The 26,616-nt window shown below is 34.9% G+C and overlaps 1 protein-coding gene across 1 annotated transcript in view; it reads left to right on the forward strand.

Moving 5' to 3' along the window:
- Positions 1–26,616, forward strand: part of COL5A2 (collagen type V alpha 2 chain) — a 150,247-nt gene that overhangs the window by 117,452 nt on the left and 6,179 nt on the right. Inside the window, exons 25-51 of the mRNA XM_032755185.2 lie at positions 296–394; positions 927–980; positions 1,692–1,790; positions 1,899–1,952; positions 2,044–2,097; positions 3,391–3,444; positions 4,227–4,280; positions 6,105–6,149; positions 6,471–6,569; positions 7,551–7,658; positions 7,944–7,997; positions 10,749–10,802; positions 11,018–11,071; positions 11,489–11,542; positions 11,949–12,056; positions 12,165–12,218; positions 12,741–12,794; positions 13,475–13,636; positions 14,301–14,408; positions 15,522–15,629; positions 16,724–16,777; positions 19,074–19,181; positions 19,747–19,800; positions 21,707–21,814; positions 22,191–22,244; positions 23,270–23,377; positions 25,385–25,676. Of these exons, the coding sequence (XP_032611076.1) occupies positions 296–394; positions 927–980; positions 1,692–1,790; positions 1,899–1,952; positions 2,044–2,097; positions 3,391–3,444; positions 4,227–4,280; positions 6,105–6,149; positions 6,471–6,569; positions 7,551–7,658; positions 7,944–7,997; positions 10,749–10,802; positions 11,018–11,071; positions 11,489–11,542; positions 11,949–12,056; positions 12,165–12,218; positions 12,741–12,794; positions 13,475–13,636; positions 14,301–14,408; positions 15,522–15,629; positions 16,724–16,777; positions 19,074–19,181; positions 19,747–19,800; positions 21,707–21,814; positions 22,191–22,244; positions 23,270–23,377; positions 25,385–25,676 (2,308 nt within the window). The remainder of the gene's footprint in view (positions 1–295; positions 395–926; positions 981–1,691; positions 1,791–1,898; positions 1,953–2,043; positions 2,098–3,390; positions 3,445–4,226; positions 4,281–6,104; positions 6,150–6,470; positions 6,570–7,550; positions 7,659–7,943; positions 7,998–10,748; positions 10,803–11,017; positions 11,072–11,488; positions 11,543–11,948; positions 12,057–12,164; positions 12,219–12,740; positions 12,795–13,474; positions 13,637–14,300; positions 14,409–15,521; positions 15,630–16,723; positions 16,778–19,073; positions 19,182–19,746; positions 19,801–21,706; positions 21,815–22,190; positions 22,245–23,269; positions 23,378–25,384; positions 25,677–26,616) is intronic.

Genomic DNA, 26,616 nt, shown 5'->3' on the forward strand with positions numbered 1-26,616 from the left:
ATGCCATTTTTCAGCACTGTGATCTAGCTATGGCCTGCATAGGCTCAGATCCAGAAAGGAGATGGATACAGATACCAGGCCTAACCCCAATCCTCTCTTGTGTAATTCCTGTATTAAGAGGCATGGGGGGAAGGATGCTAGTTGGAGGAATGTGGTGACAAAATTTTATGTTATATTAGTGCCTTGATTTGGATGTTATATTAGTGCCTTGATTTGTAAAACATTAATTTTACTTCTGCTTGCTTTTGTTTTTCTATACTCTTTTTCTTCATGCATCTGCTTTACCTTGGTACAGGGTGCTCAAGGAGAACGGGGTCCTGTAGGTTCTTCAGGACCCAAAGGAAGCCAGGGTGATCCAGGACGTCCAGGGGAACCTGGGCTTCCAGGTGCTCGGGTAAGAATGTAGCAAGTGTTTGCTACATCAGTTGGGAGAAGTGCTCCTGAGCATGCATTGATCAGGTTTTTGTTTGTTTGTTTTTAAATTTAGTTGGTTTTTACAGTTTAGAACATTTCTTTGTTTCTACGGTTTTGATCCAATTCATTATTTTAAAAAATACTGGTTTGTTATTTTTATCATATATAGAAAACACGGTAACTTTTAGTCTCTCTCAAAGCAGTATGTATTAATAGCTTTATCGCTTGGCATGAGAAAAAAATCCTGTTTGTCAAATTTTATAACTTTACTTGTTAGCAAGTAAAGAATTTATAAATATTCGTAAATATACTTTTATAGCAATATAGCAAAAAAGTAATTTTGGCAGAGAAATTCTGAAAAATTTTATTTTAACAATACATCACTTAAAAATTTGATTTACAGAAATGTCATTCTATTCAGTTGACAAAAATGCAACACTATTTTTACTCTTGAGAATCTTTACTTCAACTGCAGATTAGCAACAAACTGACAGTTGCTTTTTTATTTTCAGGGTTTGACAGGAAATCCTGGTGTTCAAGGTCCTGAAGGAAAACTTGGACCTTTGGTAAGTAATTTAAACAGAAGTCCACAACCACTAATATTTTTCAATAGACATGCAACTTAAATGATATTTATTTAGGTTAATGTTTTTGATTATGTGGATGCTGGTCATATTGACATATTTATAACAACTTCTGGAAGCATGTTCTTAGGATCTATTTTCAAGTTGACAAAAATGTAGATCAAATTTTACTAAGATAAATATTTGAAATTGAATTGCTTCCCTGCCTGACATCAGTGAAAAAGTTAAAATGATATAGTTTTTAATATTGGTGAAATTTGTCTATTAGCAATATTCTCATTTTTATATCCTTTTAATTTTATATGTTTAAGAGATAAGTAGGTATGAATTTTGACAACTTATATATTCTAAGATCTTTCCTTGTCCTGCAATGTGAAATAGAAGTCCTGAATTTTCATTACTACAAACCAGAGTAAATGAAAGAAGAAAGATTTCCCCTATTAATGTGATTGTCAGGAGACATCATGAGGAAGCTTATGTCTAGAATAAGAATAAAATCTCTCTTCTAGTTACTTAAAATACTTCAGTGTTTTTAAAAAACCCATTCAACTGTCCTGATTCTTTAACATGAAAATGCAAGATAATTTAAAATTTATGTAACATAATAGTAAGCAAAGGTAAGTGACACTTTGGGTGATGCTATATTTAGAAACAACTTACATGAAACTTACATGGCTCCTGTCAATTCCATAGGGGGCTCCAGGGGAAGATGGCCGTCCAGGTCCTCCAGGCTCCATAGGAATCAGAGGGCAGCCTGGGAGCATGGGCCTTCCAGGCCCCAAAGGTAGCAGTGTGAGTACAGTGTATAATATGTTGGCCACCTCATCATGATCCTCATTTGGAGGAGGTATGTTTTTGACAAATTGAAGGAATTATACAAAAGTTTCATTTATTCTTTAGGGTGACCCTGGGAAACCTGGAGAAGCAGGAAATGCTGGAGTTCCTGGGCAGAGGGTAAATATACCTTTTCTGCTAAAGAAAAATAATGTAGGTACTATTTAAATTCTCATGGACTCAGCTCACAAATATCTGTGTGTGATACTAGGGAGCTCCTGGAAAAGATGGTGAAGTCGGTCCTTCTGGTCCTGTGGGCCCGCCGGTATGTCATTTTTTGTGTGTGTGTGTGAGAATATATATATATACATATGTGTATATGTATATGCATATATATATGTGTGTGTGTATATATATATATACCCATTGCATTTTTCAATGATGTTTGTTCAAGACTTATGCGTAAGTTTCAGGGAAAGTGAGTAAGAATGTATGGGAATGAAGAATTTCTGTTATAACTTCTCTTTTGATTTCTGTGATACAATGTCTTCTGCCTTTTTAAATATAATGATTGATCTTTTTACTTTAAACTTCTTTAAAAGTCTGACTGCAAAGGTTTTTATATGTCACAGTCAAAGACTATATCAACTGAGGAAAATAGTGTGTAACAAATATTTTATAAAATATTTTATTTAAAATATTTAAATACTCAATTATATACCTTCTCTCAATAATGCATCTCATAAAAATTTATTTAAGGCCGGGCATGGTGGCTCACGCCTGTAATCCCAGCACTTTGGGAGGCCAAGGTAGGTGGATTACCTGAGGTCAGGAGTTCAAGACCAGCCTGGCCAACATGGTGAAACCCTGTCTCTACTAAAAATACAAAAATTAGCCAGGCATGGTGGCGTGTGCCTGTAATCCTAGCTACTCAGGAGGCTGAGGTAGGAGAATCACTTGAACCCGGGAGGCGGAGGTTGTAGTGAACCAAGATTACGCCGTTGCACTCCAGCCTGGGTGGCAGAGCAAGACTCCATCTCAAAAAAAAAAAAAAATTATTTAAGGTATTTTTTCGGAGGTAAAAGGAATAATATTTATTCTTCGAGGTCTATTTTCATTTTAGGATTTTAAAATGAAGTGTTTATCAGAACTATTTTGGCATATTTGTTTTGGGGTGGGGCAGTTTAAATCTTTCTAAAATGTTAGCTTTGCTTTCTTTAGTCATTCTGTTTTTGAAGTCTTGATAAATCTTAAGACATTCAGAAATAAACTATAATAAAAATATTATGTTTTTAGATTATATATACAAAAGTAATGGGTTTTCCTATATTCAATCCAATTTCTCCATAAGTTTACAATTGGCTCCAGACATTTAAGTTTGGATCAAAAAATAAAGACATGTTATCAGTCACTGGCTTTAGTAGATATTTTCTCGCCTCCAGAGGCTTCAAACAATACCATTTGATTACTATTAATACTAGTTTATTACCTGGCTAAAGAGAAAAACATGTGATTGGAAGAAGTACAAATAAATATCAGTACTTCTAGTGGTTCACATAGAGAGGAAGCAGACAAAGATCTGGTTATATTCACAATTATTTTCTCCTTCACAACTTAGGGTCTAGCTGGTGAAAGAGGAGAACAAGGACCTCCAGGCCCCACAGGTTTTCAGGTATGCACTAATTCGGTTTTCCATTTCATCTTCCATTTACTAAAATGCTTTTTTTTTAAAAAAAAATATATATATATGGTCAGAAGATTTGAAATTCTACAATTTTCAAAAAGTCATCCCTCTTTCAGTAGATAGTATAGACATTTGGATAAAATCGAACATTTTTGTTCAAAGTAAAGGAATGGACTTTTAAAAAAACTGATCAAACCTGCAAATTATGAACAAAACAAATAAAAAATAACAAAAAAGCAATAAAAAGATATCAGGAATAAAATGTTTCTGATAGCTCAACAAAGTTTATTAAACCATTTTAAGGCTGATTTAGTTTTATTGGCACAGTGACTAGAATTTTTTATTGAGCAAAGTTTCATAATTTATCTACATATATCAGTATGTACATTATTTAATAGGAGGATGATCATAATTTGTAAAAAAAACTTTCTGGACTGACTTTAAATAATATTCCAGCAGTCTAAAATATTGTTCACAGAGCCATAAAAACTCTATAAATATGAAGAAACTCCTGTTACATTATCTCTTTTTTTGCTAAGTGGTGTGCAGATGAAAATACAATCCTATAAATTGACTAGCTTTTGTGTTTTGTTGGTAGTTTTTTTTAATGCTTCTGAACAATTTTTTTTTGCTTAAAATGTCTGAACAATACATTTTCATTGAAAATACAGTCTTGGAGACTCCATGAATTGTAAAAGGTAAACTGTTAACACTGGTAGCCTGTTAAACTTTCACAGATTCACAATTTTATTTTCTTACTTTTGTTTTAGGGGCTTCCTGGTCCTCCAGGGCCTCCTGGAGAAGGTGGAAAGCCAGGTGATCAAGTAAGTGTTTAAATAATAATAATGGCAACACTATACATTGGTGGCTCAATTATCACTTTTTATGCATGAGGCTCTGTTGTGCTTTCCTTTACGTACATTATCTCTTTGAGTTCTCAAAGCAGCCCCATGTACTAGGTACTATCATTATCTCCATTTTATAGATGAGGAAAATGGGGCATACAGATGTTAGATAACTTTCCCAAAGTCACACAGTTAATAGATTTGAACCCATGTCATCTGCTTCCCAAGATGTGTTCTTAACCACTTTATATAAACAGTTATGAACAAATACTAACAATTTTATTCTGTCGTTTTCCTGGCACATAGATTTATTTATTTTTCTTTGAATGATTCATTTGTTCATTTAATCATTTAATAAATATTTGCTGAACACTCTGTGTGCTTGCCTCTACAAAGCACTGGCCTGAACCAGCTGAACAAAATGGATTTGGACCTTGCTGTCCTTATAGTATAGTAGGATTCAGAGAGTATAGGACAATTACAATAATAGCATGCTCTAAATGCTATAATAGGGGAGGTACTATGTTTATGGAAACAAAAAAGATGCACCTAAATAAGACTTGGGGGGTTTAGGAAAGGTTTTCCAGACAAAGTAATATCTTTTATGATATCTGAGAGATGAATGATGGTAACGATGAAGGAGGGAAGATAGGAAAAACCTCCAGGAAATGAGACAAGCTTACAAATCAGAGTGGGTAATGTGATTTGAGGAAAATAGAAAGGGGGCTGCAGGGTGACTCAGGGGCCTGATTATGGAGGGTTTTAATTTGATTCTAACTTGTTCTTCATCATTAGAGTAATGGGAAGCTAAGGAAGGGTTTTTAGGCTGGGCACAGTAGCTCACACCTGTAATCGCAGCACTTTGGGAGACTGAGGCAGGTGAATCACTTGGCATCAGGAGTTCGAGATCAGCCTGGCCAACCGTCTCTACTAAAAATACAAAAATTACCTGGGCGTGGTGGCACATGCCTGTATTCCCAGCTACTTGGGAGGCTGAGGCAGGAGAATCACTTTAATCCAGGAGGTGGAGGTTGCAGTGAGCCAAGATCATGCCACCACTGTACTCCAGCCTGGGTGATAGAGCGAGACTTCATCTCAAAAAAAAAAAAAAAAAAAAAAAGAAGGGTTTTTAAGAAAGGAGTAATATGATCAGATTGGGCTTTTAGGGAGATCAGGCCACAATGAGGACAGTCCATTTCGGAGAATAAGATTGGAGGCCTATTTGACAAAGTTATCATCTTTATCAAAGAAAGAAATTTCAAATTGACAAACTTTCTTTTATGCAAGAACAAACAAACTTTTAATTTAGACATGACTGCACTGGTTTGAACCCACAATACCTAGTAGAGTGCTTTGTCCATATTATAGGCTCAAGAAAGATTTACTTAATTGAGTAGAATTGAATTGGTTCTATTTAAAAGATCAACTCTTTAGCCCTTTTGTATAACTTTTCTTTATTTAAACTTTTTCATCTTCCATTAGTTTAAAAAAAGACATTTAGCATGTATTTTGTTGCCTCTAGAAAACTAATGCTCTATCTTTGTGAAATAGTATTTTGCATGTTCTCATTGCCAAAAATCAAACATTCAGGTATAATACAAAGCTTTTGGAAAAATGTTTTCATCTAAAACATGTAATATTCCCTCATTTATAAAAATATATGTACTTTTCTTTCTTTAAATTGTTGGCTTATGCAGCCTTCTAATGGCACATTAATAGAAACTAGGTGTATGAACTGGAAAGTTTTCTGATAAATGCCTAAACTCAAAGCTCTTGTTCCATTAAAAAAAAATGTGTTTATAGGGTGTTCCTGGAGATCCCGGAGCAGTTGGCCCGTTAGGACCTAGAGTAAGTATTTTAATCTTCATGATTAATTTTGTTTCCCACTGGCTTCAGTTTTAAAATGTGTCTTTTAAAATCTTAAATTGGGATTTATTTTAACCTATAAATTCTTTGACTGGATAAAAATCAATTTTGTGAGAAATATTTTGTGCTATGAAACTAGCATATCCTTACTTCAAATTTATTTCTTATCACTAAATTAGAAAATTGAGATTTAGTAATGTCTCATTTCCAAATTTTTCCCTAGTAGAAGCCATTTCTCAGAAACATTTTAACCTATTTTTAGATCAAGTATTGAGATTATTTGACATCCCAATTTTGTGCTAGGGAGAACGAGGAAATCCTGGGGAAAGAGGAGAACCTGGGATAACTGGACTCCCTGGTGAGAAGGGAATGGCTGGAGGACATGGTCCTGATGGCCCAAAAGTAAGTGTCATAGTGATCTCGGTGTTTTAAAATGGTTTAAAATTGCTGCTCAATAAACACATGATGGTCTGAGAATGCATGTCTTGTTTTTGAAAGATAATTTGATTATATCATTTTCTTCTTCCACAAATATTTAATGAGCGCTTACTAGGCTTTTTCCTTGCACCTAAAGTGTCAGCTAAAAAGAAGACTCTTCTGTGATGGGGATTGTGGTTTAGTGCACATGGTGATAGATTTCCATATACAAACACATTTCTAATGTTTATGTACATTTTATTAGTGGCTTCTATGAATAGAAATAGAAAATTGCATGATTTATTAGGAGGCTTTTCTAATAATATGCTCCATTTTCCTTGTCTCAGGTTTCACAATTCTGCTTACTACATATGTGAAAATATGGAACTTTTAAAATCTGAAAATGTAATGCATCATAAGGCAGAAATGTGTGCCATTTAGTGATTGGTAGAAAATAATGTGGCCAACTTCAGTATAAACAATTGAAGTAGAATTTTTCATGATCATGTGACATGGTCATGTCATTTCAGGGTTTAGAGTGATTGATGTGGTCTACTACAATTTAGACACTATTAGCCTGAAAACCAGGTTAATATCAAATATCAGTTTCATTAAAGAGAGAATGAAATATTTCTCTAAATGTAATGTCTTTCTTTCTTAATATATTCCATTATGTTGCCAACAGAGGGAAAAAAAGGCAACTCTATCCTTTTTATTTGAAATAGCATTCAATTGCCTCTTAAGAGTAAAGTTAAAAACATAAAGCAACAATCAAAAAACAAAATGTGGTTTTTTTAATTTCAAAAAAATCAACTCACTCAGAGACAACTTTCTCAGATGAAAAATATAAGCACTAAGTTGAACTACGTGAAATTGCTGACAACTATTTTTGACCCACTAAAAAGCAATTTCATTAGTTTAATCTTAATATTATTGGTATGGTCACTTAATGTTGGTTCATTTTAGGGCAGTCCAGGTCCATCTGGGACCCCTGGAGATACAGGCCCACCAGGTCTTCAAGGTATGCCGGGAGAAAGAGGAATTGCAGGAACTCCTGGCCCCAAGGGTGACAGAGTAAGTCCTTTTTTTTTTTTTCAATTATTTATTCAGACTTTCTACTGAAAATGAAATGATTTCCTGGGCAGGCTTTTATTTCTACCATCCTGAGTCACTAGTCATTCATTTTTTCGTTCTTCTAATAAACATTTACTGAGAAAATGCACAGTGTGAGGCACCATCCCAGGCTCACCTGGATACGACTAGGAAAATGACAATTAGCCTTCACTCTCATGAAACTTACACAGAAGTGTGGGAAAGAGACAATTAAATGAATCAATTGTATTTTGTGTGTTTTCCCAGGGTGGCATAGGAGAAAAAGGTGCTGAAGGCACAGCTGGAAATGATGGTGCGAGAGTAAGTAAAAGCATTCCTTTTCTAGCTGGGCTAGGAACCAACATTACAGTATCATATGAGTTTCCCTGAACTTTCCAAAATAAAGTCAGTCATGTTTCCTTGGCAGTCAGGAGTTGGAGAATAATGGCGTGTGAGATCTGCTGTGATTCAACCATGGGTTATTCATTTTGCTTACCCTGAATTAAATGAAACTTAAATAAAAACATATTTATTGTGCCTATGAGATAAGTGCCTTAAGGGGATGGGGGCCCTCTTTATCTTTCTCTATCATCTTTGTATTTCATACACAAGGTTTATTTCTGTTAAAATGCTAATCTAGTGAGCTGGCCAATACCTCATTCCAGCATAGACAAGCAGAGCTTTGTGGAGTCACCAAAGTTGTGATAAATATTTCTCAGTATCTTGGATGTTGGGGTGAGAAATTTACTGCACAGTGAATCGTCATTAATGTTATCATTAATAAAGAGTTTGAATAAGCAGAATGTCAAGAAGGATGGTCGACTGCAAAGCATTGTTTAATGTCATGTCAGAAATTGACATTTAACAAGCATTAGGTCTTTGAAATTAGAATGCATTTACAATTCCAAGGACAATCAGACTTGAAGGACAATGTATTTTCAGACATAAATGATTTCCTCATGTAAGAGTGGCTAGTCACAATGGCTTAAACATCCATCATTTTCTGGAATAGTGCCTGATATTTGACTAATGATTTCTGTTTCAGTATGACATGGTTTACTGTTAGTTGTCATGTGTGCCCTGGCAATTACAGTTGTAACACAATAAAAGAGAACTGCTATTTGGTTCTGCACATTGAGTCATTGTTAATACATTGGTTATAATAGATTTGGATTAAGGAAATATAGTGAAATATACTAGCAAATTTTCATCTTAAGGGTAATTAGTCCTTTTTATGCAAATTTAATTAAGGATGCACCACTTCTTTTAACAAATTATGCACAAAAGATACACCTTGCCTTTTAGTTAAATCTAATATTTAATTTAATATTTCAAAAATAGTCAAGTAAATCTGGTATATTTTTAATATTTTACATCATGAATGTCCTGGAATGCATAAGTAGTACAGTACTATTTATAGGAATGATGCATTGGCAGTTTGTTTTAAGGGAAAATCCAAAATACATATCAATTGTGCCTATGAACTAACTTTGAAATTGCAATGTGATAGGATCAGGATGTAAGCAATGACTGCTTTATTTTTAATGAGGACACTACATTGTTGCAGGAAAGATGCAGAGCAAAGCACTTACTGTAATCTCATAGTAGGGAAAAAATGAATAACATGTCTTCTCTGTATAAAAAATCTATAAACATAAGTAATGAAGTGATACTTATATTTCATCAAATCCTTTAAAGAAGTGTATTACATAAGTTATTGGAATGATATCATTCCACTGTAGATCTAGAGACTATAAGAACACAGATTTCTTATGTTCTTGTCAAAACTATAAAATTAAAGTCATTTTTGTTCCTTAAGTTCCTTCAGTTGTACATACAGAAATTAAACAATGAAAGAATATTTGGGCTGTATATGAAGAGGCAATACACAGTTATAAGATAGAACACTTGTTTTAGAGAGGACTCCAATATTCCCACAGTTTCAAGATTGTGATTACATGTCAAGAAGACTCAGGTTGTGTCCCCATGTGTTAGCTGTACTGTCCTCTAAGTGTTAGCTCTCCTGTGCCCATAAATCTCAAAGTAGCTGGGGTTTTAGGCTGTAAACTTTAGCTAATTTTCCTTTTCATCTCAAAAGAATGAAGAAAACTGGCTGGGTGTGATGGCTCACGCCTGTAATCCCAGCACTTTGGGAGGCTGAGGCGGGCGAATCATGAGGTCAGGAGATAAGACCACCCTGGCTATGGTGAAACCCTGTCTCTAATAAAAGTACAAAAAATTAGCCGGGCGTGGTGGCGGATGCTTGTAATCCCAGCTACTTGGGAGGCTGAGGCAGGAGAATGGTGCAAACCCGGGAGGTGGAGCTTGCAGTGAGCCGAGATGGCACCACTGCACTCCAGCCTAGGCAACAGATCGAGACTCCGTCTCAAAAAAGAAAAAAAATGAAGAAAACTAAGCGAGGCATAGTGGCTTGTGCCTGTAGTCTGTTACTCTGGAGTCTGAGATGGGAGGATCACTTGATCCAGGGCAAGAGTTCAAAGATGCATGTGCTGTGATCACATCTGTGCATAGCTACTGCACTCCATTCTGGGCAATGTAGAGTGGAGACCCTGTGCCAACAAACAAACAAACAAACAAACAAAAAACCTAAAATGCCTTAACACAATTTCAATTTTTAAAAATAAAAAAGTGATACTTTGCTATTATAATTAAAAATATAATATTATATGCAAAAGAAGGAAAGCCTCTTTTCAATTTGTGGTCAAATGTCTGAATAAATATTAGCAAAGCTAATTATGCTAAGAAATAGAAACATTTTTGTAGGTTAACATTAATTTAGTGCTAATGCCTGAAAACAGTTTTATGTATGCATGAATTAAGTTGCGTGAAAGAGATTAAAACAGTGTGGAGAAAATATGGTGGAAATGGTATTAAACTAGACAGAAAACTCTTGAAAATATATAGATTATATCATTTATTATAGATAATGATTTGCAAAAGCAGCCAAATTATAACAAAATAGTTGTTTCTTTTTTGTTTGTTGATTTGCTTAAGCATGAAGATTTCTGTGCATTTTTTACCTCAATATGCCTATGTTCTGTTAATTGACAGGGTCTTCCAGGTCCTTTGGGCCCTCCAGGTCCTGCAGGTCCTACTGGAGAAAAGGTAAGTCACAAGTTGTTAATTTGTACACTCAAAATTATGAGTCCTGAATAGCTGGCTCTTTCATAAATCTTTTCATTTTATAACATATGGTATCTGAGCAAGATCATTTCAGAGTTCTTTTCCACTATCTCCTCCTACACAGTGACCAATGTCCTAAAATTATATTATGTTTAGCTACTGTTTTGGACAGTAACCATCTAAAATCTGCTTTCCAGGGTGAACCTGGTCCTCGAGGTTTAGTTGGCCCTCCTGGCTCCCGGGGCAATCCTGTAAGTGACTGTATTTTGGTGTTCTTTAGTGTGAGATTGAGCAATAAAACAATTCATCATTTTGTTTTGATATTTATATAAAACAATGCTTGTTGGTTTTAGGTTATGTATAACTTCCTGGTTTTTAGCTTTTGCTTTTCTAATTAAACTTAAAAATTATCTGCTATACAATCTATTAAGTGTAGTTAGGCAGCTTGTTTACTAGCTAATTTGGAGGCTCTTTTGAGACTTCTGACCTTGGGAATTTTGTTCAATGACCTATATCTTTATTTAATCCTTAAGGGCCTTCCTTAAGCAATATGTGTAATTTTTCTATATTTACATGTCTAACTATCAAATTTATATGATCATATTTTAAAATACTGTTCCTGTTTAGAATAATGTGTGAAAGCTACAGTAATCTTTGTCTCCTTCTAGGGTTCTCGAGGTGAAAATGGCCCAACTGGAGCTGTTGGTTTTGCCGGACCCCAGGTATAATTTTCAAATATCCCTAATTTACAAATAAACACTTACCTTGTTATAATAAGTTTAATGATTATTGTCATATGTTTTGAAGTCGCATTAATTCTGGAAAATTTATAGTTTTCTAGACAATATTCTCATTTTCAATACATTTTTTATAGACTGGCACAAAACTTAAGTTTGTGCTAGTTAAGCTTCTATAATTATTTGTTACAATAAAAATGCGGTGGGATAGCTTATTTTTTAGGCTGTTTTGAAAGATCTCATCAGAGTACTTTTTTTCCTTTAGTATGCTTTAATACTGATTATAAAGCACTGTTTCACAATATATGATTGATACGTTAGTAATAATTACTCTAAAGTAATTTGTCTATAAGTCTTATAATCAATTGCTTGTTTGTATAATTTCGTATAGGGTCCTGATGGACAGCCTGGAGTAAAAGGTGAACCTGGAGAGCCAGGACAGAAGGGAGATGCTGGTTCTCCTGGACCACAAGGGTTAGCAGGATCCCCTGGCCCTCATGTAAGTTAACAAGAAAAAGGCATAACTTGAGTCAAGTGCCCCATGTTTGGAGTGTACATTCAGCCTCTTTTGCTTCACTACAGTGCTCTTTTGTTTGTTTCTATTTAGGGTCCTAATGGCGTTCCTGGACTAAAAGGTGGTCGAGGAACCCAAGGTCCGCCTGTAAGTTTATTTGATGCTCTGCAAAGTATGCACAGCTAATTCTAGTTATCTAGTGCTTCCTGGTCATGTAAAAGATAATTTTCATCTGAGGCTGAAATAACAAATTATTACCTGTATCAACTGTACTATAGTGCAAAGGGCACTTAACTCAGATGGAGATTTGGGTTAAAATCAAGTTTGTAATCTTGGAGACCCAGGTGCCTCATCTGTAATGTAAGTAACATATTACCTATATAAAAGAGTAAATAAATAATGTGAAAGCACTTTATTTAATTCGATTATATAAAATATCAATGTGATTCTAGTACTACTTGCATAGAAAAAGGAAAATAGTGCCCTTCCTACCAGTTAATCTAGATTAATTCCCCAAAACATGGGATTTGTATGAAGAAAAAAAAATATTGCTTACAACATGAAAGGAAATCTAAAGGCTTCAGTCTTCCTGTGAAAAAAATCCCAGGAAAATACATGTAACTAATTTATATTACCTTAAAAATTGCTTATATGATATTCTGGTTCTAGGGTGCTACAGGATTTCCTGGTTCTGCTGGCAGAGTTGGACCTCCAGGCCCTGCTGTAAGTCAACTTAGTGAGTCAAGTCACTGATAGTGAAATAATTACACACACACATATACATTTGAGTTAAATTTATTATTTTATTTAATTTCTTAATGGTATGTTTTCTTATTTAACAGCTCTTATTCCAATAATGCATACTGGTATTTCAGCAAAGCAAATCATCCTTAATAATCTAGTATTTCTTGGAGGAGCTAATCTGCAAGTTCTTTTTAGCCCCAATGTTTTTTTATTATTCCGTTTAAATACTGAATACTTACAGTATTATGTGCGAATAATCATTCTCTTCAGTTAAGATGCAACTATGAAACTTTCTTTAATAAATGTCATTCATTATAAGATCAAATCATAATAATAAATAATTATCTCAGAATGAAGTATTATATATTCATCATTGGAGTGGAGCCTTAAATAAGTTTGAAAATTCAAGTTAGTTGCACCACTCTTTAAAAATTATTCAAAGGGAATTGACTGCAAATGATATTTAGATTTCCCCCTGGGGAATGAATCTACAGCTGTGTTTTCTTTTGTTTAAATCCTGTTGAATGACTGATTATCTAACAGGCAGAATGAACCTGCGAGGCTTGGACATCTGCATCTGAGGCAGACAGCGTTATATCAATCACTCTTACTTGGCTTCCATTTTGCCCTCCTGGGTGTTTCTTTCTTTGTTATACTAGGGAGCTCCAGGACCTGTGGGGCCCCTAGGGGAACCCGGGAAGGAGGGACCTCCAGGTCTTCGTGGGGACCCTGGCTCTCATGGGCGTGTGGGAGATCGAGGACCAGCTGGCCCCCCTGGTGGCCCAGGAGACAAAGGGGACCCAGGAGAAGATGGGCAACCTGTAAGTTTGGCGTATCCGTTCCAGACCACCTTCAACTGAGATATTTACAAATAGAAACCCATAATGATCAGTGCCACAAAAATGCTTAAATATTATGCTGGGCACATTCCTGAAATTTTTAAAGTGCATTATGCCCTACAGATTTTAATTTACAAATCTATAAGGCTTTAGGAAAAATCTGTATATATATAGATTTAAAAATAGCAGTAATGGATATGGTATCTAAAAATGAAACCAAAAAAATTATTTGTTAAATGTTCATTATGTATGAATAACTTTAAAAATATATGTATATTGTATTTTATATGCAAATGCCTTTAAATACTGTGTTTAGATAACTATTTTTTCCTTATTGTAAAACTTCCTTTTTGTCTTTTTATAAAGAAAAAAAAATATTTCTCTGAAGTTACCTCTTTTATTGAGTCAGTATTCACATTAATCTTCAGTTTCTTTCCAACGGATGAGCTGTTTTCACCTTTAAATAATGTTAGAGGTTCTGTGTGGATTACAATTTATGACTACTCATATGTAGTATGATTTTGAGAAACAGAGAACTTCTTTTTCATACTGAAAAACCTGTAAAGCTGTACCCAACTTATTGTAAATTCCTTGGGTACAGTTTTGCCCTGGATAGTTTCTGATTTTAGTTTGTCCTCAATATTAGGGTCCAGATGGCCCCCCTGGTCCAGCTGGAACGACCGGGCAGAGAGGAATTGTTGGCATGCCTGGGCAACGTGGAGAGAGAGGCATGCCTGGCCTACCAGGCCCAGCGGTGAGTAGCTGCATCGGTCAATATTTTATCTCGTATGTGCAATACAAATTGTTTAGAGAATTGATTTTATTTTTTTTGCTTGATGAATACATTTAAACAGTATTGTCGGGACATTAATTTTTGAGTATCTTAAAAATCTTTTGATCTTAAATGTCAAATTATTAACTACCTTACAAAGTCTTTGAAAATATGTATTTGTTTAACCCTGAGACTAGACAAGTAGGCAAATAAGGATATGGATTTTTGGTGACCTTTAAATCCTTCTTCAAAGATTAAAAAGATCCCGGAGCTAGAGGAGGGGGATAATCTCCTGGTGAGTAGGTAGTGTCTTTTTAAGTAAACATGCTTAACAAAAATACCATATTTCACAGTAAACCATCAAAGGGAAGACATAGTTGAGCTAAAGTAATATTTGAGGTGAATGTAGGGGGAATGCTGAAGAAGGATCTGAAGGTAATCTCCTGTTCCCTGGAGGGTGCTTTAGGATTTTATATTCCCTGGAGTATGGATAAAAGTTTGATTCAAAGTTAGCTTTGAAGAGACTAAATTTTATTGCTAAAAGATTACAATGCTTGAAAAAAATTAATGATGTTTTCATATGGAATGTAGACAGAGAGATGTATGGGATCTTGGAACTGGGAGACATGTGGGTTGAAATATGAAACCAACAAAGTAGGAACTAAGGGATGTCTTATTGTTATCAGAAGTGAGCCAAGGATGTGAAAGTAAAATCTCTCAAGAGTGAGATCAAAGTATCAGAATATAGAAATAAAAGAACAGACAAAGCGGAATGGGGAAAACGGATGAAAGTGATGCAAATTCCAGAAGGGCAGCCAGAATCACCTATGGTACACATGATTAGAACCCAAAATGCACACCTGTGCTGGTGGCAACAGATGGTTGGTTTTTGGTCCCTTAGATATATCAAGAGGAGTCTGATAGGAGGTGGGCATGCCTCTAAGAAAGCATTATGATTACATGAGTGTTTTAAGATAATGCAAAATTATTATTATAGAAGGAGCCCAGAGGCACCATTTTGAAAACTTAGCCTTTATGGGAACTAGCGTTCTTCAATTTCTTCACAAGTGTTTGACATTTATACTTCTATTTCAGGGAACACCAGGAAAAGTAGGACCAACTGGTGCAACAGGAGATAAAGGTCCACCTGGACCTGTGGGGCCCCCAGGCTCCAATGGTCCTGTAGGAGAACCTGGACCAGAAGTGAGTACTACAGTGAAAATAACTCTTCTCTTGTTATCTGGTGTCATGGGAACAATTTTTTCATTTAGCAATTGATTTAGAATTTGATTGCATATTTGACCTTAAGAAAGTTTCTTAGTAATTTTATTTGATGTACTCTACTTCCCTAGAGAGTTGGCTAAGTGATGACATAAAGAAAAGGTAACAGGATCGGTGTCTTTGCACCGACCTTCATCTAGTCTGGAGCTAAGTATTTTAGTTCATTTAAGCTGTTGCCAAACTGTTTTGAAGGTGGAAGGACACATCCATTCATCTTTCCCCTTGTTATTATTTCATTTTGTAATGGCGTATTTATCAAAATTGCCAAGTTTTTTGGTGATAGGATTAATATAGCTATTCTAGCTTGTGAAAAGGGCAAAGTTAGTAGAGATCATTTTACTTAAATTTCACTATAAAGTAACATAATGGATATCATGTTCCTTTAGGCACTTTTGGGAGGAAATCAGTTTTTGATAGGCAATTCGAGAAGTTAAAGGTTGGAATATGCTCTGTTCAGCGTTTTAAGGAGTGAATCATCAAACAGTTAATGTAACATTTTATTGAAAGAAAGAATCAATAGCTTTTGGAACAATTTTTGATCAAATAGTAAAGACATATTTATGAAAAAAATCACAATAAAATAGAAAAGGACGACTATATATTTCTTAAAGTAGTTTCATATCATTGAAACACAGTTATTTTATTTCAAAACTTTAAGGATATTATTTGAATAATCTTAAGAAGTAAATGTAAGAAAAACCTTTCATTGGTAACACAAGCAAAACATAAAGTGGCAAGAATGTAATTGTTATCTATTTCAAAATATTTGTGGATTTTTCATTTTTCAAAATAAGAAATATAAATGAAGAATATGGATTAAGTAAGAATGTGTTAATTTTACAGTAATTCAAAATAATGAAAAAGTAGAAACCATTCTTCTGCTGACATTTGCATAAATGCTAATTTACAGTTTATAAAACACAGGTGTAAAACATGCTGTCATTTTTCTGACAATTGGAATGAGGATTTTTTTCATTACTCAGTTAAGTAGTTTTTCAAACCATTATTCTTTATAGGGTCCAGCTGGCAATGATGGTCCCCCAGGACGGGACGGTGCTGTTGGAGAACGTGTAAGAGCCATTTCACTTATTATAAAATCTAAAGTCATGCAAATCTGAAATCTTTTTAATTTACACTAAAAACTGTCATTTTTCCTGATAGTTCCAATGCACTTCTGATTTTTCTGAATAACAACGTTTCTGCAAGGCCATAATTTTTATATCTTGTAAATGAAATGATATTTGAATATACAACAAATTAAGATGGTATTTTTTCAGAGCAGGAAGATAAAATTGATTCCATCTTTGGTTTAACATAAAGGCTTTGGATGAGGATGTATATGAAGTGTTCTAAATTTTAAACTCATTAACAAAAGCATGAAAGCCAAAATAGTGCTGTGTCATGTCTAAATTTTTCCATTCACCATCTAAAGTGAATGTCCTATGAGAATATAAGCCATGTGGCTTTTTAAACACCGTATATTCTATGATGTGTTTTAAATTAGAATGTGCTGAACTGAACATGTCCCCAACTTTCTCTGAAGCCCCAGTCCCTTCTGGCAGTTGCACAGTCGTCTCATGCTGCTGAGATGAGCCACTGAAGGCAAAATCACTCCCCACTCCAAAGTCTGTTATGATGTAATTAAAGCTCATCATGTAGCAGAATGGGCTTTGGAGCCAGTCAGACTTGATTTGGAATATTGTTTCCCTAAGTAATTAACTATGTAATCTTAAGCAGATTTTCTGAACCTCCATTTTCAAATGCTTTAAATATAATTAATACATATGCCATTGGGCATTTGTGTATGAAATGACATGTTTAAAGACTCCAGTACAGGACAGACACTCAACCTCATATTGAAAAAAAAGGGGAAGAAAGGATTTGGAGGAAGCTTGGGCTAAGGTCCGCTCATCTACTATAATCCACAGACTGCAAATTCTCTTGGCATCTTGGGCTTTTTCCTTTGTCAATATATGCTATATAGTGCAGCCATCTTCAAAGGTTTTGCTGAAGTAATTATGAACATCTATAAATCTCTCTACTTATTTTAAGTTGCCATCGCCCTTTTAAAATCACAAGTTTAAATAGTTGCGAAGGAGGTGATTCCTGGTAAATTCTAAATGTACAAGTGCTTTAAGTTTTTTTTTTTTTTTTTTTTTTTTTTTGAGACAGAGTCTTGCTCTGTTGCCAGGCTGGAGTGCAGTGATGCAATCTCGTCTCACTGCAACCGCTACCTCCTGGGTTCAAGCGATTCTCCTGCCTCAGCCTCCCCAGTAGCTAGGACTGCAGGCGCGTGCCACCACACGCGGCTAATTTTTGTATTTTTAATAGAGACTGGGATTCACCAGGTTGGCCAGGATGGTCTCGATCTCTTGACCTCATGATCCACCCGCCTTGGCCTCCCAAAGTGCTGGGATTACAGCCCACTTTGTGAGCCACTGTGCCCGGGCAAGTATTTTTTTTTTTTTTCAAAACCTTGAAGTTGCCAGTTTAGCTTATTCAATGTATTGTGTTCTGTAACCTAATTGCCAAAGTTTTTCTAGGTTGATAAATTTATCAGTCAAATAAGACAATTTTTTGTCAGAAAATATAGTCTGACTTCATTTTTCAAGTCAAATATTTATGTTTAGACATGTTCATATAACGCTTATCTCACCTCTGACTTCTTAAGGAGACAAGTAATATTTGGAGCCTTGTCATAATTGTGTTGTCTGGATAAAATAAAAAGGAGCCTCTTTATTTTCCAAGTCCTTCGTAGCTTTATACTCAAGTAAATTATGCATTCTGGAAAAGTCCCTTAGTTCAGTACCTAGAGGTATTTATTCCTTGGGACATTGCATCATAATAAGATTGCAGATGGTATGATTTCTGCTTTTCTTTTACAAAACGGGAGAAAGTGGATTATTTAGGGGAAGTAAGGAAGGATAATCAAAATTTAGTTTTCTGAAAGAATACGTATGGAGACGAAAATCTAGAAGGTGGTTTCCTTAAAATTTTCTTTGTTTTCACAATCTTTGGAAAGTCTTTGTGTATTCCAAGTATACCAATATTCCAGCTTAAAGATTGGTGCTCTAGAAAACATGTTAAATTCTGGAAGTGATCACTCCTGTACTCCAATGATCTTGACTGTGCAAGCAATAGGGAGTAGGTGAGGGAAAGGATGACACTTGAAATTAGAAAGAAATTTTCAGTTTGACTTATTAATTAGTAAATATAAGTAAAATAGTTAAGTAAAATAATAAGTAAAAATAAGTTTTAAAGGGCCTATTTTTCCTATTATTAATACTATAAGAATAACATGAACATATGGAATATTGTTGTTTTAGAATAAATGTTAAAAAATAATATCATGGTTATTCTTGTCAGGGTGATCGTGGAGACCCTGGGCCTGCAGGTCTGCCAGGCTCTCAGGGTGCCCCTGGAACTCCTGGCCCTGTGGGTGCTCCAGGAGATGCAGGACAAAGAGGAGAACCGGTAAGGAGGGAGTCAATTTCACACTGACAGTTTTGCACACCCATATTGCTATGTTATAAGCTGCATATAGGCACACACACACATAGTCATACATGTGCACTTTGTTAAGGACTCTAAATAATGAATGATAAACAGCTAATTATGAACTACTATATGTTTCTTAGTCTGAAAGGCAAAATTTCGTTTCTAAGAGGGAATAGAAAATACTGATGCTTTGACTTCCATCATCTGAAAATGCTGTAATTTCAGAATGTAATAAGTATGCATCATGTTAAATGTAAATGAATAATGTCTTACTGTATTCAACTAAGGTGATACTTATTCAATGAAGTCAATGAATAAAATTGGCCATAAAAGTGTCATTGAAGTTATAGTGACCACAGTCTTATCTACACATGGACATTTGCCTGATTTCAATTAATTAATCGTCAGAGTATGCACATACACACACACACACACATATATATATAAGCATCCAACTGTAAACATATTGTTGACATCCTATATCTATATAATATGTGAATATCTTTTTTACATGCCAATTTTTTTTGTAAATTTCTTTTAGGGTTCTAGGGGTCCTATAGGACCACCTGGTCGAGCTGGGAAACGTGGATTACCTGTAAGTTCTCTGTTTTTGTTTTTTAAAAAATGTTTTCTTACATAAAATATACTCCCAAAGAAGTATAATTTAAGATTCATAACTGAAAAATATGAAATTCCTCAAGCTTGAACAAAAATATTAAAAATTATATGAGTTTACACTTATTTTTTAAAATAATACGAGTTTATTTTTATAATTTTAACACAATTCTTCTGAATTTAACCATGAATTGTATCAATAATCATGGAGGCTTTTAAAGTCACAGATTTCTCCTAAAGTAATAGGGATTATAGTGCATTTCTCTCTGAGCTATTCTAAAAACTACATAGGAAAATGGATTTGAAAGCTCTCTGTAAACTTGAAAAGCACTATTCAAATATTATGTTTCATTTTCAACTAGATTTTTCTTTCTATGTTCTGATCTTTGTGCTATTTGCAATCAATCACTTTCAGGTTAACATTGTTATATAGATGTCTTACCATGAATGAATCATCTCATATGCAATCTAATAGGTCATATGCTTTTCATGCCCATCAGGTAAATCAATGTCTGTTCTCAAAAAGAACAATTATAGTTTGAAAATCATGGCCATATTATTAAATAATTCTCCTCTTTAATTTGAGCTTGACTGGCGAATATTTTATAGTTGCATAGTATGTCAAGTAACAGTGTTTTGAACAGTTATAGAAACATTGTAATTTTGTTTTCTATGAATAAATACATTGTAGTTAGTAATTCAAATAGGTGCCTTCTGATTTAGTTTATTTTTAATTATGAAACTTTGGGTCATTCCCCAAATAAAAGAACCTTTCAAACATTATGAAAAACTTCAGACTGATTTTGATAGTATTTAAATTTACATTGTTATATAAAATATGTAAAAGCTACTGAAATCATCTTATTTTTATTATAAATGGGTCCCTATACTGTATGATAATTAGGAAATATAAATTCAAAATCAAAACAATAAGGGAAAAATTAACCTGAGAGCCAGTTGATTTGATGATTGCAGTCATCTTCCAAAATCAGATAAATAGGGATTCAATTATCTTTTGGGAAAACACTAAAAGCAACAGAATCCAGTTCTATAGTAGATGACTGTATGCCACTTGTCAGTTTACTGTGAACCACTGTTTTCCTGGAGCTGTTTTTAATTTCCCAGGACTTAAAACAAAACAAAACCAAAACCACCAACGACAATAACAAAACATCTAAGATTGATCAGATAATTTTCACCTCTTCTCTGGGTATAGCTTCTATCTCAAAATAAGATCCTTAATTATGGCTTTCTTTGTAGTTTCTCAGCATCAAGATCACTGGATTTGGTTACAGATATTGCAGATATGGGATAACTTAAGAGTTGCTTTGTTCTTTAGAGGAAAGTGGCTTAAAGATGATATTTCTGTTTAATTTGTTCAAGCAAGTTTTTGCCAATTTCTTAATATAGTTGCAGCTGTCATATCCAGCTAGTTTATTTGCATATGTAAATGTAAAATAATTTCATTGTTACACATGGCAAGTATGAAATGTTTTAATTTAAAAGCATCTATATATGGTAGCAATATTTTTATATAATAATATCAACTAAATATGTGAAACATAATCTTTAAAAAACATTTCGGATAGGCTAGATCAAACAAAAATATCTAATTTTAGTATGAATGTAAGATAAACATTTAAAAAATAAATCTTTAGAGAAGTATTGTTATGTATCTTTTTTCAGTGATCACCTACCATTCCTTGGGAAAAATAAACAGAAATTTCTAGGTCTAATACTATTTAGATAAGTAAATATATTAATCCATATAAAATACCATGTTCAAAATTGTAGTAAAAACAATTATAAAAAGTAAAATTTTAGTAAATTTTAGTCTCAACAATAATATGTAGCAAGTAATTTTCATGCCATATCTCTATTTCTAGGGACCCCAAGGACCTCGTGGTGACAAAGGTGATCATGGAGACCGAGGCGACAGAGGTCAGAAGGGCCACAGAGGCTTTACTGGTCTTCAGGGTCTTCCTGGCCCTCCTGTAAGTTATTCCTTTAAGTATTATTCTGCCCTGCAGTTGAAAATACACGGGTATCTTGACATGAATGTTTATCTGTCTATAAAATAGGTGGATATGTTTGTATCTTATTTTCAGTTCAAAGAATGTCTTGATGAATAACAAGTGATAATTGCCAATAATAAGCTAAATTTTGTAGGGAAGAAATAAAGCAGAAGCTATATGCACTGTTACTCCTACAGGTGTCTTTAACATTGGTCAACTCATGTAGACATTGCAGAGATTGATGACTTTTTCAAAGTAGTTTATGCTGCTAAAGTCAATGATAGCACATTTTTGAGAATGGCACAATGCAGGATCCAAATATTTTGGCAACATTTCTTATTGTATTCCTACTTAGGGTCCAAATGGTGAACAAGGAAGTGCTGGAATCCCTGGACCATTTGGCCCAAGAGTAAGTAACAAAAAGTAATAAGTTGCAGGTGTAAATAATAATGCCTTTGTTGCTGTACTGCTAATGCTTGAGTATCATTTTCATGGTATTGAAGCTGGAGTTGGCTCGTCTTCTCTGAGGTTGGCAACACACACATGAGACAAGCTATTTAGCAATTAATTTTAAGTAGAAATGTCTTGAATATGATATATTACCTCATGGGCCCGCATTAAAATTTCTTATCTAGGATTTGGATATATTCCACTGTTAGTTCATTTTGTTACATTGTGTTAATTTAAATTTCTATTAAACTTTCACTTTTCGAGATGATATAATAGAATTTACTATAAAGTGGAGACAGATTTTGAAGGTGAATATATTTTGTCTTTTAAGTAATTGTGATAATTCCTCAGAAGTAGTTTACATAAGGCTAATTTAGAAGTAAATAATAAAATGAAGCCAATAGTTGAAGCTTTTAGAAATTCTCCATTAGTATTAATGTTGCTTGTAATAAGTCATTGATGGCATAAGACAATTGGTATACATAATTATTTAGGAAAATCGAAAACATTTTGTAGAAAAAATTAGAAAAAATAATTTAAAAAATCTTGGTATATCTGAATACAATGTAAACAAATCATGCATAAAATTGAGAATAATAGTACCAGATGATATTCTGAGGCATAAGCACAGAAATTTCACTTAAACACTCCAACTTCTGTCATTTTCTTATTTCAAGTTAATTGAATGTCTAAGTTTATAATATGTGAGGTTTAATGAAAGTTACTACCAATAAAAGTAGGTGATTAGTCCATTAAAGATGTAAACTCATATTTGTCTTTTACCATGCATGGATAATGGAAAATTCTTATGTGATGAAATCATAAATGTTACAAAGTACCAGAAGTTCACTTATTCATCAGTAAGAAAATGAATCTTAGAAATCACTGTAACAGCTCCATATGTAAAATAGTTCTTTGATTAGAGAAAGGCACTGTAAAATTTTTTCTTCATAGAATCTAAACTACAGTCTTTGTTTCTTGCAGGGTCCTCCAGGCCCAGTTGGTCCTTCGGGTAAAGAAGGAAACCCTGGGCCACTTGGGCCAATTGGACCTCCAGGTGTACGAGGCAGTGTAGGAGAAGCAGGACCTGAGGTAAAGTCACAAGGGTTTACATGCAAGAAATGCTGCTCATTTCAATAGCTCAGATTCCGTCCAAGAAATGTTTGTGCAGCCCGATTGACAAGAGACTTAAGGGACCCTGAAAACAAACCTAGAAGTCACACAAGAGTATAAGTAACTATTTCAAATATTTTAATACAGATAAGTTAGAGCACATAAAATCAGAGTCCAACCTACCCAGACATTAACATAATATGATACTAATAAGAGCCAAGAACAAGTTATAATTGTATTTATAATTAAAGTAATGAAAACGATGATTTGCTCTTAAGGGCAGTATTTTAAATGTTTGTGAGGTATAGTTATTACTTCATGAAAACTCCATAAAAATGCTGGACAATGAAGAGTATGAAATTGAAATTTTTCTCCATCGAAAACATTCAGGGAGGACTTTGATTAAAACTTTCTGTAAGAAGTTTCGGTAGTGTTGACTTCAGGATGATACAAAGCTGTATACTATGTTAGTTAGATCCTTGCTTCTCAGGTCTGGGAAACATCTTCATACATCTTCCATGCACAGGTGTACTCATGTGCATGTTTGTATATGAGCTTATGCTTCTCTCTCTGGTGTTTCTTCCTCATTGGTCTTCTTTACCTTTTCTTCCTTACTTTTCCTTTGTCCTTCCTAGCAATACTGTTAAGCCATATTTACTTCTTATGCGGATCAAATAGTCTTATATTTCCTATGGATAAGAGAAATGTTTTCTACTCATTTATTTCTCTAACTGTGAATAGGAAACAGCTAGAGAATTGGAATACCTTTGGCTTATGTGGCTGTTGATTGGCTTTACTTTGTGATTCAGTGGTCCTTGATATATTAGAAAAAAGTCTTTTCTCCTAAAATTAGTGTAAAGGAATGCATGGACTCAATATATGACCTTAGAGACAGAAAGAAAAAAAATTATGTAACAGCCGTTTGAGAGTGAGGAAACATTGGCACTGAAGGTAAAAGCAACTTGTCTGGAGCCATATAACAAGTGGCAGAGCCAATAGTAGAACTCCAGCCTTCTGGAGAGTTCTTGCTCCCAGATCTTGCTCTCTACATGAGATGTGGACTATGTGTCTCTTCAGGTTGTCACCTGGTTCTTTCAAGTTGCTGAGTTCTTCCTTGGGGAAGTGCAGAAGGGAATTAATAGAGAGGATCCATTTCGTAGTCTCTGCCACCTTTTGTGCTTATCTCGCTCTCATTTCAGTGTGTCTTATTTGGCAAAAAAAAAAAAAAAAAAAAAGGGAGGGCTCCTTATTTATGTCAATTCAAAGGCTAAGGAAAACTGGGCACCTTGGCACACACCTGTAATTCTAGCTATTCAGGAGGTCAAGGTGGGAGGATTGCTTGAGCCAGCAGTTTGAATCCAACCTGGGCAACATAGTAGCAAGACCTTGTCTCTAAAAACCAAGACTATTTCTTCAATTTTTCTTAGGACAGAGAATTTTTATCTGTACAGGAATTAATGCACATAAAAGGACTTCCTGTGTTTCTCTCCCTCTCATTTAGAAGTAGGAGTTTAATTCTCTTGTGGGTATTTTCTTGTTATTGACATGTAATCTTATAGAACCAGCAGCTACCATTACCCCGCATGCTTTGTTCAGCTTCTGTCCAAAAACACTTTTAAAACATTTTGGTTGTACCTTGACCAAAATAGTTTGCAAATGAACACACATATCTTCATGCTATTAACATAAAATATGTTGTATCTTCAAGGTAAACACCTGAGCAAATATTTTGCGCTTTGATCTTTATTTATCTTGGATGCTGACTTGAAGATATGTTTCCTGAAAAATGGTTGGGCATCATTTCTCATCCTTGAATGTTACAGCCTGTTAGACCACCCACATCTAGTTACGAAAGGGCGCAAGTCATAGATCTCCCTTTACTGTCAAATTGGAGTGTCTCATTGGAACTCCCTATGAACCAAGTTCTACCAGTTAAGTAAAACAAAAACAATGTGTTAAATGTCTTTCCGGTCTCTTTTTAATTAGGGCCCTCCTGGTGAGCCTGGCCCACCTGGCCCTCCGGGTCCCCCTGGCCACCTTACAGCTGCTCTTGGGGATATCATGGGGCACTACGATGAGAGCATGCCAGATCCACTTCCTGAGTTTACTGAAGATCAGGCAGCTCCTGATGACAAAAACAAAACGGACCCAGGGGTTCATGCTACCCTGAAGTCACTCAGTAGTCAGATTGAAACCATGCGCAGCCCCGATGGCTCGAAAAAGCACCCAGCCCGCACATGTGATGATCTAAAGCTTTGCCATTCCGCAAAGCAGAGTGGTGAGTAGACAGCAGCCCATTTGAGCAAAACCCGTTGTTTCTGATTGTTTTATTCTCAACTGCATTCCAAAATATGTTACTGACTTTCTACTTAGTGATAGATTTGAGATAAAAATAGTAAACATATCCTGGAGCTTATAGTTTAATGGTGGAAACAGTCAATTTTGTGAAAACATTAAAAAAATGCTCAGCATCACTAATTATCAGAGAAATGACAATCAAAGCCACAATGAGATACCATCTCACACGACTCAGAATGGCTGTCATTAAAAAGTCACAAAACAGGCTGGGTGCGGTGGCTCACGCCTGTAATCCCAGCACTTTGGGAGGCCAAGGCGGGCAGATCATGAGGTCAGGAGATCGAGACCATCTTGGCTAACATGATGAAACCCCGTCTCTACTAAAAATACAAAAAATTAGCCAGGCATGGTGGTGGGGGTCTGTAGTCCCAGCTACTCGGGAGGCTGAGGCAGAAGAATGGCGTGAACCCGGGAGGCAGAGCTTGCCTGTGAGTTGAGATAGTGCCACTGCCTGGGTGACAGAGCGAGACTGTCTCAAAAAAAAAAAAAGTCACAAAACAACAGATGCTGACAAGGCTTTGGAGAAAAGGGAATGCTTATACACTTATTGGTGGGAATGTAAATTAGTTCAGCCACTGTGGAAAGCAGTCTGGAGATTTCTCAAAGAATTTAAAGCAGAACTACCATTTGACCCAGCACTCCTGTGACTTGGTATATACCAAAGGAAAATAAATCATTCTTCCAAAAAGACCCATGGATTTGTATATTCATCACTGTGCTATTCACAGTAGCAAAGACATGAAATTGACCCAGATGCCCATCAATGGTAGATTGGATAAAGAAAATGTGGTACATATATGTGATAGAACATTAAGTGGCCATAAAAAAGAATGAAATCATGTCCTTTGCAGCAACATGGA

The sequence above is a fragment of the Hylobates moloch genome, unplaced genomic scaffold, assembly GCF_009828535.3.
Source record: "Hylobates moloch isolate HMO894 unplaced genomic scaffold, HMol_V3 SCAFFOLD_1, whole genome shotgun sequence".
Lineage (NCBI taxonomy): Eukaryota > Metazoa > Chordata > Mammalia > Primates > Hylobatidae > Hylobates > Hylobates moloch.